The sequence below is a fragment of the Astatotilapia calliptera genome, chromosome 18 (assembly GCF_900246225.1).
Source record: "Astatotilapia calliptera chromosome 18, fAstCal1.2, whole genome shotgun sequence".
In the NCBI taxonomy this organism is placed as follows: Eukaryota; Metazoa; Chordata; class Actinopteri; order Cichliformes; family Cichlidae; genus Astatotilapia; species Astatotilapia calliptera.
In genome coordinates, this window is record NC_039319.1 from 27,787,356 (window position 1) to 27,804,881 (window position 17,526).

The window sequence follows — 17,526 nt, forward strand, 5'->3', positions numbered from 1 at the left end:
AAGAGAAAACAAACAAAAAAAGATGCTGACGAGAAGTACTCCAAGTCAGGCGGGGAGAGTTGATGGATGACCAAATGATCAAATTTACCAACATGACTGTAGTCGGAAATCACATCAAATTTTTGTCGGCCGCTTAGGACAGCGGGAGGGCGGAGGGGAGCTCTGATGGGTGGTTGACGTGAAACTGTTTAGCCTACTGTTAGTGATATATTATACAGGCGTTTCCTCCCTCCAATCCAAGGCCTGCTTTTCATGGACTGGCACACCCACACCCCGCCGTCACTGTTGGAGAGTCAGTTGGGCCTTCTGGTCTTCCTGGTCCTCAGCTCCGCCTCGCCTCGATCTGGCCGGACAGGGGAACCACTTCACAGTTAAAGAACAAAAGCAACAACGGGAGGACCGAGTGGCACGAAATAACGGCGGCTCGGATTGAGAGTCTCACGGATTGGAGCTTTGTGCCGTCTTCGGCAGGAATTAGCCGACGACTGAACTCCTAGAAAACGCGACAAACTTGGTCGCCTCGGATCTTTGTATCCTGACCGTAATCCGTCGAGGTGCTTGATAAATAAGACAAGGGTCAAACAAACGGACGGACGGTATCGTTTCCCAGCTCTGCCTTTAAACTTCGGCCATATAAAGCGAGGTGCCAGGGGGGAAACCTGATTTTCTTCGCTTTTCCTTTCGCTCAAACGGACCTCGGGAATAAAAAAAAGGGCTTGTTTGGCATTTTTTGGTAAGTTTATTTTTATGTTTCACTGAAGCGTGTCTGACGACGAAGTGCGCCTGTGCAGTGTGAAGCGTTTTAGTTAGTACGCCATAAAGAGGGGGGGAGACGCTGGACTGCTATTGTAGCTGACACGGTCAACATTTTTGAACTTTTGGAGCTTTTTCTTCTGCGAAAACAAAAACATGGTGTCTAAACTCCCAACGGTTTAGCGGGTAGGGGGATGAGTAAGACATGAAATATATATTTAAAAAAAAAAAGATTGTGGGGGTCGCCACATTATCTCATCCCCGTGGGTTTAGTCTACCACCAATGAGTAATTCAGTGAGTTCATAATTGTTAGCTAATGTTTGTGTTACACTTCAGCATTTCTTTTGTGGTTCAGGCGACCTAATCGCCGGCAGTGGCTTAACCTCGCAACTAAATGCGCAACTATTGCTCTTCCAAATGAAGATTAGAGCCTTCCAAATTAAGAGTAGCCTTCATATTATGAAACTGTACGTTGTGAGGTGTCTCCACCCCTGATTGATATAATTGAATAAAGACTGCAGTGGGACAAAATGTCAAACAGTGGTCTAGCACTTATACTGAATCACTCTTTCATGTATGTAATAGAAGCTTTTGTGAATAGTTGGAAGCAACACCTGTTGCTTAAAAGCAATTTGATAATAATGGTATTAATCACCTTAGAACTACTTTAACTAGGAATATTTGATTGTTAATAGTGTGTCTGGACTTAGACTCGAGTACGACGATGCAAATGTTTTGGTGGCTGCCTTTGTGAAGAGGCTACACTTATCTCTTCGAACTGAGAACTTGGAAGTGGAACAAAGCCTGAGTGGGAAGGGGCGAGAAAGCAGACTGTGATGGATTGCTCATTCTGCCCCCACCCTTTGCAGCCAGTCCCCCCACTCATACAAAACAAAAGTCAGCCATCACACTCTGGGGGAGGGGAGACCCAGTCTGGATAGAGTGTACCACTAGTTTCATTGAGAGTTCAGAATAAGGAGAGCAGGGTGGGGGTGGCAGCTGTCCCATAATTGACTTTGAGAATGAATGAGAACATGGCGATCTTAAAACATCTGAGTCTGTACTCTTGAGAGGACGTAGGCCTTCCTTTTGCGATGATCTTGTCTTTAGTTTAAACAGTTTGGCAGCTGGGAAAAGCACAATACTAAATTATGGTTTCTGATTCTTTTCTAGGTGAAAGCACACATTTTGATAGCCCAGATGGCTACATACACTGAACATAACGGCAGACATGGACTACCTTTGGACATGAAGGAGATGCTAGAAGAAAAAGTAAAGACAGAATGTGAAGAAAACCTTGAATCCAAATGCTCATCCAAGGATTTGCGTGACTCTCCCTGCTCAGCTGAAAGCAACACAAGTGGGGTGGCTAGTTTCACCACCAACCACAACTCTGTTGTGTGCCTGCCTCTAGTGTCAGAGGGACTGAAACTGGTATGGACACAGTCTGATCAGACCCGTGAACTCGACACCATCCCAGAGCTGGTCAAAGCCTTCAACTTATTTCCCTACCCGTCGTCTCGGGAGGTTAGCGCTCTAGCCCGGGTCTGTGCCTTGCCACTGGACAAAGTTAAAGTGTGGTTTATGGTGCAGAGAATTAAATATGGAATTAGCTGGTCCTCGGAAGAAATTGAGGAGACACGGCGAAAGCTGGCAGTGCCGGAGCTTTGTGATGACTCAATTGAAACAAATGAGGAAGACAAAATGAAAAACAACACAAGTTATGAGGAATTGATAATTGAAGACAAGGATAGTGAAGAAGAGGAGAGTGCTCTTTCTAACTACCCACCTCAGACAAACGGCCCAAAGTGTGAGTCACTAGATTCATACAAGCCAGCCAAATCCAGCACACCGTGTTTCAGCTCAACCCTCCCACCGCCTCAGGATTCGTACTTCTACCACCCACCAGCAGACACGCCAGCAGCCGATGTTTCCTTTGACCTTTCAGACTCTTCTCCACGACAGCACCGCCATGGACGCTACAAAAAGTCTAAAGCTCAGCTTGCTGCCCTTCGCAAAAGTTTTCTAAGAGAGAACTGGCCTGCAGAGGCAGAGCTTAGACGCTTGCAGGAAGAAACGGGGCTGAGCCGTAACGACATTCGTAAATGGTTCAGTGACAGTCGTTACCAGCTGCGCGTCGGTCGAGGAAGCCTGGCAGCAGCCCAGAACTTTTCTCAGCAAGCTGCTGTGGGAAGTAAACATGATCAACAGTCTCAGCCTCTTCCACTTATTACTCAAAAGTCTCGTCAGCTGAATGGGGCGAAAGGCCATGAGCCAGCACGTAGCAATGGGATTAGAAATTCACACTTCTTCCAGACCTTTTTGTCAAATAGCCTGGAGGCATTTGGGGAAAGGGTTCTTGAGGCACAAGGGCACGATGTTGTTGAGGATCTTTCAGGGGAAGGAGACACTTTCAAAGATGAGGAACAGTGTGATGAACGACCCTTACAGTTGACAAAGACTTGCAAGATTGAGCCAGATGTTCCCCTGGAACCATTAAGTATATCCAAATACTCTCCTTATTCTTCCCCCTCAGACAGCCCACCATTGTCTGTCTCACCTAACAAACCATTTTCAAATAAAATCACCACATCAAAGAAGCTAGGCCAGTCAGCCAAAACCAGTCCCTCCACATCTACATCCCCTGCCCTCACTCCTGCTGGGCGACCAAGAAAGACCAAGGAGCAGTTGGATGTGTTAAAGCAGCATTTCTTGCGTTGCCAATGGCCTAAGAGTGAAGACTACACTGAACTTGTTAAGCTTACTGGTTTGCCACGGGCAGATGTTATTCAGTGGTTTGGGGACACACGCTATGCTGTCAAAAATGGCCAGCTGCGCTGGGTAAAGGGGGTCCGTGATCAGTTCTTGGCAGAGCTGGCTTCCCAGCAAAGCAGCTGCGGTTTAACAAACGGAAGTGGAACATCCTCTCGGCCCGGGGGTAGCCGTAAACGAAAATCTCAAGCAAATGGAAGGAGTGCAGATTCCCCAGATATCCAGCCGTTGGTTAACTATTACCTTTCAAATGGCACACTACATGAAAAAGACCTTGATTCTCTATGCAAGAAATCGAGAATGAGCTACCAGCAGGTGCGGGATTGGTTTGCAGCTCAGGACGTTGGGGAAACTGAGCAGGAATCTATTGTTGTTACTTAATAACATTTCTACAAGTTGAGGTGCTCTTCAAATAATTTGCACCATGAAGCATAAATATTACTTTGGTTAATATTGCTTTAACTGAGCAGGTTTGTAACATTCAGTCTTCCCACTACAAGCCCAAAGTGAGGTTTGTGTTTTATATGTGCTGCATTCCCTGCTTTCCCTAATATATTTGGACTTGAAATACCATTGTGCTGCCTACATTACTGTAAATAGCGCAGCAACTTGTACACTGGTTTGCTTTATTTTTTGAGCTTATTATTTTTGTTTAGATATCACTACAGAATTTCTAGTATATTATGTAGTTTTATAATTTAAATTGGTTGTACATTTGGTACCTGACTGTAGCAAACAACCTACTGCTCCATAAAATGTCTACATTGACAAATTTGTTGACTGATCACTGTGTGTAACCATTCCTTTATAGCCAACAAGTCCTCATCATGAAAAGCACACTGGACATGTACACTTTAAATTGATGTCTTGCACTTTGGTTTATGATCCTGCTGCCGTTATGTTAATTAAATCCAATTATTTCACAGAACATAAATTCCTAATTGTACAGTGTTGTTCTTGATACTTTTAAACTCCTCACTTTTCTTTTTAAGTTACAGAAAATACAGCTAAATTTAATAGCTACAGCGTATTTTTGAAACACATTCCTCAATATCCATTTAGTCTCTCTGCTGTAATTCTTAGTAAATAAATAGCTTGCATACAAGTGCACCTTTGTGACAGTAACAGTCAACAGTACTAAGAAGCAGCAGACACATCAATGGCATACAAACACCAACCCACTCATTGATTCAGTTTTGGGGTTTTTTTGTTTTTTTCTTTGGTTCCACCCCCCACCCCTATTCTGTCTTAGTAGTTAACTTTCAGGTTTATAATATAGACAAAAACAGTACTGTGTAATCCAAAGAAGTTTTGTTTTTCAGATAACATTATGATTCATAACCCAAGCATTATCAAATTGTCTTATCAGTTTATGTATTTATTAGTTATTTCCTTCATGGCTGTGTTTGAGAGATGAAAAATGTTTTAGTTGACATACCAAGAATGAAGTGGGCTTTAAACAGAGTCCGTTTAGTTTCTTAGAAATGCCTGGACAAAGGCTGGAAATGTTACGAAGCAGTGTGCATCACTTTGTTTTGTCATCCTGTTAGTCAGGAAAAAGCTAATGTGTCATACTTTGGGGAAATGTTCATAACATGTAGTGTCCTCCTTGGTTGATGTTCTCTTTTTTTTTTCCCCCCCCTTGTTGGAAAACTTCTTATTTGCACATTTGTGTCACTGGAAACCAGTAAAGCATTGACCTTTATAACTGTGTGCAAAGTTTTTTGTTGTTGTTGTTCAATGTACTCTATGAATATATCTGACTATTTATTTTTAATCCATGTTAAGTTTTGTTGTGAGTGTGAACCACGTGAAATTAATGCATCAGCAGTGTACTTGCAGAAAGATTACGATGACTCCAACTAAGTTGTCAGTTTAATTCCTTAACAGAACAACATAGTAATATCAACTTCCATTAAAAGTAAAACAATTTATACATGCCTTTTTGTTATCAGGGCAAAACCACACAACAATTTCATAGTCCTAATGCACAAATCTCAACTAATGAACGCATCCAGGGGTGTAAATAGACATTTAATCAGTGCCTAGGTGACTGAACTGATAATCCACTTATGAACTGTAAAAGACCAGGAGTCTGGGTTCTGGGGATGAAAATGAACTGACTCAGTAACGTGAAAATATCAAAAGCTTTTATAAATCTGCTACAATGTTTGATAAAAGTTAGAATTTGTAAGTAGCTGCCAGGTAACTTTTCCCTCACCTGGTAGGTGTGCTTAATGATGTAGGTGTTCCTTTTTAAAACAAAGAGAAAGATTTTGATTGGGGATTGGAGGCGCACAGTATCCAATTTGATACAGCACATTTTCCAGTTTGATCACAGCATCCATGGCAGAGCTAAAAGAGTGTGTTTGCAGCCACACTTACTGTATTCATGAAGAGAACTATGGCTGGAAACTGAAGCAGCTGATCCAGGACTCTGACAAAACACAAGCACAAGAAAGTTTCCTTTGGTTTTTAATTTTGTAACTTCAACATTCTAAATGGAACCTTCAGTAGTTTTAATAGCAAAATACTTGATGTACTTGTTAAAGCTGATTTTTGGTAATGAGTGAAAAAAACTTTCAGGTTTTATATCTCATGGAAGCTCGTTTTTTATCATGGAGGTACCATGAAGGAAAACACCATTCCCTTATTTTATCAGCAACTCAGCCACTTCAACAATTGCGTACAGGTCCATAGACAGACTTATATGTTTACAGGTTTAGTCAAATCTTTAGTAATTTCAAACACATAATCCCCCCCCCCCCCCCCCCCAAAAAAAAACAAACAAACCCCAAAACAATTCAACAACAAACAAACAAGCAAAAACATTTAGATCATTAAGTGTGACTGCCTGGTTTATAGTCGGCTGTGGGCACAGACAGCTGGAGAAACGACAGCCGATTAGACATTCCTGCTTTACATCTGGGCACATGTGTGCCTGGTGCATAGTAATGTAAATTCTCCACAGATGAGTCTCCACAGACACAGAAACCCCCCTCAAAAAACAGACAGGCATGTGGACCCTCGTGCTTACTGTATGTCACAGACACCTAAGCGTCCTTGGACTCAGGGACACAGAAAGTAGAAAACCCGCTTTTAAGCTGTGCCTTTTAGCTTCATAGTTCAACTAACCCTTCCAGGCAGCTCTTATTTGTGTGGTGACAGTAGATGAGACGACACATTAGGTTTATTAACAGTTGTAGCTCAAATCCGTGATGTTTAAACCAAGGAAGGGGGTTAATTTAAGCCCAGCTGGGCTTGAAATACACTTGTGTAAACCCTAAAGATGACGTTGATGATGAAGATGGTAAGTTTATGCCTTGAGAACAGAAACTGCTGCTTGGCAGTTAAAGCTGGAGCCTGAAAATGCTCACAAAGCTGACTGCATTCAACATTATTTACGAAACAGATGAGAACAAATTATTAGCTCTCCTATGAAATTTAACCTACTAGGACCTGGCATCCACATATATAGACATCACATTTTGGGGTGTCTAGACCAGTGGTTCTCAAACTTTTCACAGTGAGTACCACTTCATAAAATATATGGCTCTTGAAGTACCACCCTTACGGCCGAAATTGAAGTACAGTAGTATAGGCCTATTTAACACCACATGCAGTTTACACAAGACAATTTTAAATCTTATATGAATGTTATTTATTTTAACTGTCATAAACAGGATGTGACGAGTGATAATAATACCAGCTGTACTGTATTAAAACATTCACAGCAGGTGGGATGTCCAATCTTTAAGTGAAGACCTGATGAAACCTGCTTCCGGGTCCAAACTACTCTTCATTTATTATGTCTGCTGTGTTTTTAACATGTTTTAATGCTTTGTATCTTGTTCTATTTAATCTGAACAAGCCCATAAAAAAAGTTATCACTGTTGGCCTCTCTCAGTTTTTATCATCACTATTCATTTTAAAGCTCAGTTTTAAAAAACCTTACGATGTAACAACAGCCCAGCCCATGCAGCAGTATATTAATGACTAGCCTTATATTGCAGTTGTTCTCCTGTCTGAAGTTTGGTCCATTTACTGGAGTTCATCCTCCAGTATTACTGTGTTTATATTATGCTAACCATAGCGGTGTAGCCCACACATCATTATATACCAGCTAGCCCAACTTCAGTAACCTTACAAACACCACTGCTGTTTAGTTTTCTGTCTTCATTTATGTCGGAAGTGATAGCAGAGCTGTATGTCTTAATTTTTGCTGTGGCGGTTAAGCTGCTGAACCTCCTTCGTGGTTCGTGCACGTCAAAGCTCACTTTGCTCTTCGTGGCGTTTCAGCCGACGACACGAAATAGCATCATGTGGTGGCCTCGCTGTCTACCCGCTGTGTGATGACCCTCCTCCAGGATCCGCCCACCCAAGCGAAATACACCGCTCTCAAGGCTCTTCTGGCTCCGGCTCCCAGAAGAGCCTCGGGAACTTTCGTGTCGTCTTTGCATACCTCTACAATGGTATATTATTTAATCTTTAAAAAACTGGGAGATTTCCCACATACCACCAGAGAGAGCCCAAGTACCACTAGTGGTACGCGTACCACAGTTTGAGAACCACTGGTCTAGACCACAATACTAAATTTTGCTCTACAAGGGCCTGATATCCACTTACAAGGACATTATACTGCCACTGTTCTATTGAAATTTAAAACGAATGTCCTCTTATCATTTTTATCAGAAACGACATCAGGTAAAAAGACAATTCTTTATTTTTACATTCATCAGGTGCCAATCAGCCCAAATCGGAAAGAGATATTAAAAATGCATGCCATGAAAGAGTTTGGGTCTTAGGAGCTTAAAGTAACTTTTTCTGAGAATCCTTTTTAAAGGCTTGAAACTTTCCTTTTTGATAGTTTATAGTAAGGGCTGGATTAGGTGACCCAGAATCCTCCCTTCGTTATGCTGCACTGGTGGGCTTCCCATGATGGGCTGAGTGTTTCTTCGTCACTCACCTTTCCCCCTCACTATGTGTTTGCACACCACTCTGCATTTAATTATTAGTCATTATTCCTCTCTGGCTCTCTTCCACAGCGCAATTTTTGCCCCGTCCTTCTCCCCTTATTTCCAATCAGTCGCGGCATATAAAGTGCCTCAAGGTGACTTTTGTAATTTGGTACCATATAAATAAAATACAATTTATCTGAGTAACTGACTATTAGCTATTATAAGGAGAGGTAATAATGCTGATCTGGTAGTTTTTGGTGTCTGTGATGTAATTGTGTTTCTGTGTGCAAAGTAAAATAATGTAGGGATCCTAAATAAAATTAGAAAGTTTGAATAAGCTGTGATAGAAATGCATTTCTTTGTTTAACAGCACTTGGGAAATTATTTTTAAAAAATTGTCAATTTTCATAGGAGAGCAAATAATTATAAAATAATAAATATAATATAATAATAGTTGTATTATATAGGTTTATTATTATTATAATATAATCATAGTTGTCAAACTCAATCTAATACTTTTTACCTTACAGTTATTTTTTAAGACAAACATGTCTTGATATATTTTCACTTTTGATCTGTATTTCCTTCACAAGTGCACTGCGAGCACACATTTATATGAAATTTTAGTCTGATATATTTGGTCATTAAATTTAGGTTCAATAAAATAATACACTGGGTAAAACTGGAGACTTACATTGAGGGAGAGACTAGGACCTCTGTGCATGTTCCACCTCTGGGACTCTGCTGAGCCTATATGACTGACACACATATATCATATTTGAACAGTCACATGATACAAAGAAAGAAATCAACTACAACATGACAATAAGATGCTTACCTCATGGTTCTTGAACGAGGCGTAACTAGAAAAAAAAGAAAAACACAAGCTCAACATGAACATGAACCAGAAACGATTAAACTAAGCATCAGCGGTTAAACTGTAACACTTCAATCAACACAAATCACTGGGGTTACCTGGGGAGGTGACAGCCACAGGGAGGGACATCCTCTGAGTTCTGTAAATGAATGGGTTATTACTGCTTCATTTAAAAACTACAAATGAAGTGAACATGTTAAAATGAAAAAGAACTTTTACCCTTCAGTTTGAAATTGTCCTGGAGAGAGCTGCAGAGCAGAAGAAGATTCATTCAGATGAATCTTTTTGGTACTCTTGTTTTAAAAATTAGGCTTTTGAAGACTTACCCTCCATTGTGAAAGTGGCTTTTTAAATTCCATAGTTTCTTTCTTCACCTCTAAAAGCTGCTTTTTTAAGTCAGCATTCTCTCTTTGCAGGTCTGAGAGTTGCCTTGAAATAACAGAAGAAGAAGAAAATCACTGCAGTTGGATGGTTTTATTTACACTGCCACAGAGGAAATAATAGCAGACATTAAAATCACCTGTAACTCTGCTCGGTGACTTCTTTAAGGCGTCTTTCCAATTCAGCAGACTTGTGCTTGAATTGTGCCATGACTCTCTCCATCTGCATCTGCTGAAAGATGACAATCTGGGAACATGAAGACATTGTTACTAAATGATAATTCTGTGAAAAATGAACAAATCAAGTTTGACTAGTGGGTAATAGCTCCGAGTTTCCCAAATAATCATAGCAGAGAGATGCATTTCATTTTTCAATCTGTAGCTAATGACATACCAAGTTAATAGTAATTGACTGCATACACAGGTATTTAACAACCCGCTATAACAATTAAAAGGCACAGAGGCAATGGGGCTTGAAGTGGCACGATCTGATATCGTCGTGTTGGTGTTGTTCCCACATCATCATAATAAATGTTGTTCCAGGTTCAACATTGCAAGTGACCAATCACATTGTTGTGACGTAATACTTTTGCGGGTTTGGAAAAAACACTGTAAATAAAAATCTACATAACTTGCGAGAAACCGCCTCTGTCCGCCGATCCAGCAATTTGAATTCTTTGCATTTCAGGATGCTGTTCTTTAATAAACGGTAAGCATTATACATATTGTCCTTGCAACATTGGAATTTCATAAATGAATGAATGGCTTGGCTTGCAAAAGTATTACGTCACAACAATGTGATTGGTCACTTGCAATGTTGAACCTGAAACAACATTTATTATGATGATGTGGGAACAACACCAACACGACAATATCAGATCATCCCTTGAAGTGCATGCTGCCTGGCAGGGACAGACCTGACACATGTGCTCTAGCCGTGATTGGATGAGCTTCACTGGGTCGTTGAAAAACATTTTTTCCTGCGGCTTCATCTGAAGCAGAAATACATCCACATGACAAAGAATGTTGGATGTCTGAATTGAAGTCAAACAGTAAGCTGCTCTGATTACGTCAGACTCACCAACCTCATTGATAGCCAGATAGCTGCAGCTGGCCCCACATACAGTGCACGGATCTAAAGCAGATGGGGGGGGGGGGGGGGGGGTGTTTAGCAGCCTCAAACTTTGAGTTGCACTGCATCACAGTGGAGACATACTCATGAGGAAGTCTAGTTACAGCTCAGAAGCAAATGAACTCTCTCACTTGATTTAACGCATGCTTCACAGAAAATGTGGCCACAGCTGGACGCGGCAAACGTGGATCCTCTTCTTTTGAAGCACTGGTTACAGTGGAACCAGACCATTTTTGTGTGTTTCCTAAACACACACATACACACAAAACAATCAAACAGACACAAGGTTATTGCCCAGTTTACTGCAGAAGAACTGGCCCTTATTTACCTCCCCTTCTTTTTGAGCCAGAATAAACTGTTGCACACGCACCTGTCTTTAATAGTTTCATGGGACTCTTAAAAAAACAGCTGCGATCTTATTATCTGCAAGACCCCCATCAGTGCAAAATTTTATACCACACTCTTTTTGTACAGCTTTTTTTTTTCCGTCCTCATATTACACACTGGTAGCTGCAGGTAGTCCAACTTAGAAACAGAACTTATGTGTTGTCTTGCACACAACTCAAAATTACTCACATGAAATAATTACATAAAAGCCAAACCAGAGTTCAAAGGTAGGAAGGATAAAAGGTGATGGAAAAGGAGTAGCATGAGAAGAGGAAGCCCAAGAATAGTAATTTCAGATGAAACATGTCCAACTGTGGTAGAGCATGTTTTTCTTCTGGGAGTGGTTGGTTAACAAAACATTTTGAGGGGATTTTTTATTTCCTTCTGTGTATGCTTTAACGTCATTCCTGCGTGTACAGTGGAATCTTTTTTTTTTTAAACTTTATTAATCAAAATACTCAGTCTGCAGAGGCTTTCACGAGAGACGTCAGGATTTTATTCGAGCTTAACAATGCATATTTCAGTCTTTATATTAACTTATCAATTTGTATCCCTTCATTTAAAAAAAAATACTGAACAGAAGTAATTTAAAAATATATTCTCAATGAATCCCTCTCAGTTTCCTCAATTACTCACTACAAAGGTGACTCTGACATTAAGCTAAAAAAATGGCTTTACTCACTGAAAACTAAGTTAAACTCAAACTGTCACAAAGTATTAGCTTGCTAGCTAATTAGCTTAAGTTGTAGAAAACGGCGCTCAATCAGCCAAACAACTGGAAACACTGGACACTGGCAAAACACTAAAAAGAAAGGACCCTCATATTGGCTTCCTTTTTTTTTTTTTAGGTGTCTTTCTAACCTTACCTGCTACACGGAGCCGCTGCTTTGACACAGGAGCAGTTAGCTCAGCAGTCCCCGCCTCGGGAACCCGGTCTGTGTTGTGATTGGCTAATGAATGGTGACGTACGTGAAGTCTGTATTACGTACACTTTCTCCGAAGTGGAAACGTTTAGAATAAGACCGTGCTAGGATTTACTATACACAAGTTCTGCTTCTCAAACAGCAGTCAAGGATATCATGCCTACCATCTCCAGTTTAATCACTGTTTGGCTATAAATATTCGGAAGAATTTCCTGTCCGATTAACATAAGACGTGAGGAACACGAGGACGCTGTGAAGCTTGTAAGTGCCCTCTGTTCCCAGGAATCTCTCTAGAAATACACTGCTCAAAAAATAACGGGAACACAAAAATAAGACATCCTAGATCTGAATAAATGAAATATTCTTATTAAATACTTTGTTCTTTACACCGTTGAATATGCTGACAACAAAAATCACAAAAATTTTCAATGGAAATCATATTTAGCAACCCATGGAGGTTTGGATTTGGAGTCACACTCAGTATGAAAGTGGAAAAACACACTACAGGCTGATGCAACTTTAATGTAATGTCCTTAAAACAAGTCAAAATGAGGCTCAGTGTGTGTGGCCTCCACTTGCCTGTATGACCTCCCTACATCGCTTGGGCATGCTCCTGATGAGCTGGCAGATGATCTCCTGAGGAATTCCCCAGACCTGGGCTAAAGTTCCTGCCAACTCATGGACAGTCTGTGGTGCAACGTCGCGTTGGTGGATGGAGCAAGACGTGTCCAAGAGTGCTCAATTGGATTCAGGTCTGGGAACGGGCAGGCCAGTCCATAGCACCAATGCCTTTTTCTTGCAGGAACTGCTGACACTCCAGCCACATGAGGTCTAGCATTGTCTCACATTAGGAGGAACCCAGGGCCAACTGCACCAGCATATGGTCTCCAAAGTGTTCTGATGATCTCCTCTCTGTACCCAATGGCAGTCAGGCTACCTCTGGCGAGCACATGGAGTCCGTTTCTGATTGTTTAAGCAGACACACACACACACACACACACACACACACACACACTACCTGAGCCACTTGTGTGGGTTGTAGATGCCATCTCATGCTACCACTAGAGTGAAATCACCTCCAGCATTCAAAAGTGACCAAAGCATAGGTACTGAGAAGTGGTCTGCTGTCACCACCTGCAGAACCTAGGTCTTGCTAATTGCCCATTTCCCACCTTTCGCCTATTCCATTTGCACAACAGCATGTGAAATTGACTGTCAGTGTTGCTTCTTGCGTGGACAGCAGTTCAAGTATGCTGGTGGTATTGCCTAGAATTCATATAGCATATTTAAAAATAAAATTTTACAAGCCTCGTTTATAGTCACTTTTATTCCATGTACTGGAGTCTTTAGTCAACTCCCCTACAGCTTTCTTAGAATTAGTTGTCCCATTAGTTGCAAAATGCATGCCTTTGGATTTTGCTAGTTTGTATTTGAACATTGATCGCTCAGTACATTTTTGAATAACTGAATTAAAAGACACCCATGAATTCTTAAAGGAAAGTCATTTATTTACGCAGCTTTGATACAATTGCACAGATCTGAAATGCAAAGAAGCACCGACAGCCTGGAAGTTAAAAACCTCAGTTGAGCCTGAAGTCACATGGATGGAGCCATTCTTGAGAGCCGTCCGAGAAGAGGATGTCTGTACCACTATTTCAAGGAGAAGCTTGCCTTAGTGACTCATTCTAATCTGTGATAGTGAGTGGACCAAGGACTACGTTTTGTACTGCACCATGCTTCCCTGTGGAAAAAACAGTGTTGAGTCCTGTACAGCAAGAGCACAGTTATAAAAGTGTAGAAATGTATACCTGTCACTAGATCCCTCGTCTTTCTGGCCTTGCAGCTGGACTCACAGCAGTCACATAGACTGCTGTGTGAAGGGTCGTCAAGCAACTCCCAACTGAAGTAGGCAGGAAGAAATAATCACTGAGCTTCTGCCGATTCCAGGACAATTTAGTCATAGCTCAGCATTCAAGCTGAACTACAACATATCCAGTACTACAAACTACAGAGTCAAGTATGCGTTTTACCCATAATCTTTGATGTAGTGGCAGGCCTTCTTAGTATTGCCAAGTCCGTTGGGATCCCAAGCCACAAGGCTGCAATGAATAAACACCTGCAGGATGTATAGTATTCCACGATTAACCAACAATCTGCTTCGTTTCCTACATTCAGTTCTTGCAGTTAAAGACATTTACCTCTCCTCCCACAGCAAACTTGAAGGCTTGAAGGGATAGCCGGATCTCTGAAGTCTTTTGCCTGGGTTCAAATTTTGAGCGCGATTTCTTACTGTCGACAAGACATCTGAGGTTCAAGAGAAACAGATTATTTCAAGGTCTAGTCAACAAGAATACCCAAGTCAGTGCTTCTTGATAGCACAAGTTTACCCCTTGTTGGTGATTAATGGGTATAGAGAACTTTCAGGCTGCAACTCAGGTGTGGTGGCAGCGACACATTCATCAATGAGTAGCAGCAATGGCTGATGGGTCTGCTGCTCCACGCTAGCCATGATGGCGATGATTGAGCCCAGAGGGAATCTTGTAGATTCAGCAGGGCCTGAAAAGTTAGCTAGATTTACACAGAACAAGGTGAGTCGCAGGAATGTTTACGACTGCTTCTATTTTCAGGCACTTTCAGATACCCACCATTCATGAGTCCAATATGAAATACTAGTTCTTCTAAACCATAGGTACTAAACACTGGCTCATAAACCAGGGGGTACCAATCTCTGGGCCTGCATGAAACAGGTTAAAAGGTTGCATTTTTTTTTTTTTTTTTTTAATTAAACATACATTTGCTTTTTTGTTCAGCATTCCATGTTACAACATGTCCACTTGCCTCTCAAATTCACAGACAATCAAGTCAATGTACGAAGGGATGACAGAATTAGGTGGGGTAATGTACGTCAGGTCATTGGCGTAGATTAGTCGTTTGCCAGTAACCTGTGGGGAGGAAAGATGAGTCACCAACCTGTAGGGATAGACTGTTCTTTCATGCACATAGTTCTGGGCTACTCACAAGCCTCCTGAAGTTACAGTCATTGAAGTCCACAGTGAAAACAGCTTCCCTGTCTGTGAGGCTTGTGGGAAAGCAGCTGCCCAGACGGAGCAGTGAAGTGTCCATCTGAGATCTACCGTCTGTCCACACCAGTGTCACAAAACCACCTTTACAATCCAGTTTCATGTCTAAGTAGAGAGGGAGGCAGCAAAGGGGATAATTAAAAACATAAAATTCTTACCCTTAAATTCTAAAAAAGAAGCTATTTCTCATTTAGACATTACCTGCATTTACTGAACCTCTTGCCACCAGGCCCAAAACAGCTACACAATACCAAAGGGAGGCCATGATGACTGAACACTTGGTGCTGGTGCCACTGGTGTTTTTATTCTCTTACTACAGGCTAATCAACAAAACCAGGTTCACCTGCTGTGTGTTCGCAGCTACAGGTGCAGCAGCAACAAGGTGTTTGCAATAAAGAGTTCAGTTGATTTTGATGTGATGTGAGTCACATGATGCAAATCTTAATATTTGTCCAGTTTAGTCAGTTTCACATCACATTACGATCATGAAAGCAGTAGTACTGTAGTCTGAGAAGGTAACGAGATGTTATATCAGTATGAGGCAATTTCAGATCTAGACAGTCAAATTCAGAAAACAAAACCGGAACATTTACAGCCGGCTTGTTTCACGTCATCTCACAGAGAGCTTTAGTATTAAACTCAGACAGAGTCAAATGCCAGGGAATAAAAATAAGTTTTAAATCTAGTTTTAATGTTGGAATGCTGTTCCACAGTGTGGGGGCAAAAAATGTCTGAGTTTAACTCTAGATTGAGGGACAGTCTGAAACATCTGACGGTCTGATTGGAGGGACCTGGAGCATCACAGGGCTCTAAGAGGTCAGAGATGTAGGAAGGAGTTAAACCATGAATGACTAAACAAACAGGAGGATTTTGAAATCAATTCTGAATCTCAGAGAGAAGCTAAAACAGGTGGTTGTGAGGACCCAAGGAAAAGCTGCACAAGCAAGAGACAGTAAAGTCAATTGCAGTGTAGTCCAAATGAGAGGGATGCCTCTCAGATGGAAAAGCCTTAATTTTCCAATATGGAGCAGAGGGGTGGGGGTGTGTGCGCATATACAGTCAAATATTATACCAAGACTGATCACCAAGCTCAGAAAAACATCCATCCAGTTTAATTCATGGTTGTAGAGGGGCTGAGCCAGTCAGAGCTAATAGAGAAAGACAACTATTCATACCTGTTAACGCTCACACATTTGAAGTGTGGGAAGAAGCAAGAATATCCACAAGGAAACTGAACACATGCAAGTCAACTTCAGGGGTCCGTTCTTCGTACCTCGCTAAGTAAGTTAGCTGGATTTGATTGTTGACGATTTCGCGTGATCTCCGAAGCTCATCCGGGACTTGCTGTCATAGCAACAGATCCGTAAGCGTAAACCTGCTCGGGAGCAGGCTCACTTTATGTAAACAGGATTAGATCGCGGCCACTCAGGTATGTCCGCTTCATGTATAAGAAAGCAACAGCGATATTTAACCACTGTTTTTCCATAAATAAATATTATCAATGTAACTAAAGACAATGGATTTGATTCTTTTATTGATTCCATACAGATACATACAGGTCATTTCCTAAAAAAAGGGAAATGTACTATTAATCATTCTATTTCATGTATTTGATTATTTCAGATGTAATTCATATTTTAGAGTTGTAATTGTAAATTACTTCGTGTAATCAAGATGAGAGACCACGGCTATAAAAGCGAAGGTGGATTTGGGAAGTCTGCCGCAGCCATGTCCTGTCCGTATACGCGAGCAGCCCATTGCGGAAGGTGCAAGACTGATAAGGAGAGTCCTCAGAATTCAGCGTATATTGCGGGACAGACAGGATCCTTTAGCTCAGCGCGACAGTGTGCTCATTGAGAGATATCGATTTTCCCGTGAGGGTATTATTTACTTAACCAACTTGTTGACGAGGGGGTGCAGGACCACCACCTGTCTTTTTTTGCTCTGCCCTTTTCTTGGTTGCTGTTATAAACAAACAGATTATTTCAGGGACTCTTTTCAAGAGACTAAAAGCAATATAAGTGATAAATATTACCATTCTGTAGAATATTATATTTCACTTTTACTTGTTCCCATGTTCTAGTGGGTCCTGTCGTGGCTCTAATGTGAAAGAGGATATAATGTAATATAATATAATATAATATAGTGTAATATAATAAATTTACCCTACCGCCTACTGGTGTTGGCCAGAGGGGCCGATGGCGCGATATGGCAGCCTCGCTTCTGTCAGTCTGCCCCAGGGCAGCTGTGGCTACAACCGTAG

The 17,526-nt window shown here is 41.3% G+C and overlaps 3 protein-coding genes across 4 annotated transcripts; 1 reads left to right on the forward strand and 2 right to left on the reverse strand.

Annotated features, from left to right (window-relative positions):
* The first annotated feature begins 1,932 nt into the window (after nucleotides 1–1,932).
* homeza (homeobox and leucine zipper encoding a) lies at nucleotides 1,933–5,231 on the forward strand. Its single transcript, XM_026150262.1, has one exon. The coding sequence runs from the start codon at nucleotides 1,955–1,957 to the stop codon at nucleotides 3,905–3,907; it is 1,953 nt and encodes a 650-aa protein (XP_026006047.1). The 5' UTR covers nucleotides 1,933–1,954; the 3' UTR covers nucleotides 3,908–5,231.
* Nucleotides 5,232–5,383: 152 nt separating this feature from the next.
* Nucleotides 5,384–12,201, reverse strand: LOC113010960 (RING finger protein 212B). 2 transcript variants are annotated; one of them, XM_026150263.1, is made up of 13 exons: nucleotides 12,127–12,201; nucleotides 11,005–11,117; nucleotides 10,827–10,876; nucleotides 10,659–10,733; nucleotides 9,882–9,988; nucleotides 9,688–9,790; nucleotides 9,581–9,609; nucleotides 9,460–9,500; nucleotides 9,323–9,347; nucleotides 9,179–9,242; nucleotides 5,912–5,963; nucleotides 5,748–5,778; nucleotides 5,384–5,628 (listed from the first exon to the last, which is right to left on the reverse strand). In XM_026150263.1, exons 2-13 carry the CDS (start codon nucleotides 11,102–11,104, stop codon nucleotides 5,565–5,567), a joined length of 741 nt encoding a protein of 246 aa, XP_026006048.1. In that variant the 5' UTR covers nucleotides 11,105–11,117; nucleotides 12,127–12,201; the 3' UTR covers nucleotides 5,384–5,564. The 2 variants fall into 2 exon arrangements, with proteins under 2 accessions (XP_026006048.1, XP_026006049.1); XM_026150264.1 differs by lacking the exon at nucleotides 10,659–10,733.
* Nucleotides 12,202–13,668: 1,467 nt separating this feature from the next.
* Nucleotides 13,669–15,550, reverse strand: LOC113010553 (zona pellucida sperm-binding protein 3-like). The gene is made up of 9 exons (XM_026149657.1): nucleotides 15,465–15,550; nucleotides 15,202–15,368; nucleotides 15,022–15,125; nucleotides 14,829–14,917; nucleotides 14,571–14,751; nucleotides 14,382–14,487; nucleotides 14,214–14,299; nucleotides 13,992–14,083; nucleotides 13,669–13,924 (listed from the first exon to the last, which is right to left on the reverse strand). The coding sequence occupies exons 1-9, from the start codon at nucleotides 15,526–15,528 to the stop codon at nucleotides 13,869–13,871; spliced, it is 945 nt and encodes a 314-aa protein (XP_026005442.1). The 5' UTR covers nucleotides 15,529–15,550; the 3' UTR covers nucleotides 13,669–13,868.
* Between the last annotated feature and the right edge of the window lie 1,976 nt (nucleotides 15,551–17,526).

Excerpts from the sequence above, each read along its gene's own strand:
- homeza (XM_026150262.1), top strand. The coding sequence starts at position 1,955 with ATGGCTACATACACTGAACATAACGGCAGACATGGACTACCTTTGGAC.
- LOC113010553 (XM_026149657.1), bottom strand. The coding sequence starts at position 15,528 with ATGGCCTCCCTTTGGTATTGTGTAGCTGTTTTGGGCCTGGTGGCAAGA. Across the intron at positions 15,369-15,464 it reads AAGAGGTTCAGTAAATGCAG|ACATGAAACTGGATTGTAAA; the intron begins GTAATGTCTAAA and ends CTCTCTACTTAG. Across the intron at positions 14,918-15,021 it reads ATTGTCTGTGAATTTGAGAG|GCCCAGAGATTGGTACCCCC; the intron begins GCAAGTGGACAT and ends TGTTTCATGCAG.
- LOC113010960 (XM_026150263.1), bottom strand. The coding sequence starts at position 11,104 with ATGGTCTGGTTCCACTGTAACCAGTGCTTCAAAAGAAGAGGATCCACG. Across the intron at positions 9,791-9,881 it reads GTCACCGAGCAGAGTTACAG|GCAACTCTCAGACCTGCAAA; the intron begins GTGATTTTAATG and ends TGTTATTTCAAG. Across the intron at positions 5,629-5,747 it reads TCATTAAGCACACCTACCAG|AACCCAGACTCCTGGTCTTT; the intron begins GTGAGGGAAAAG and ends TTTCATCCCCAG.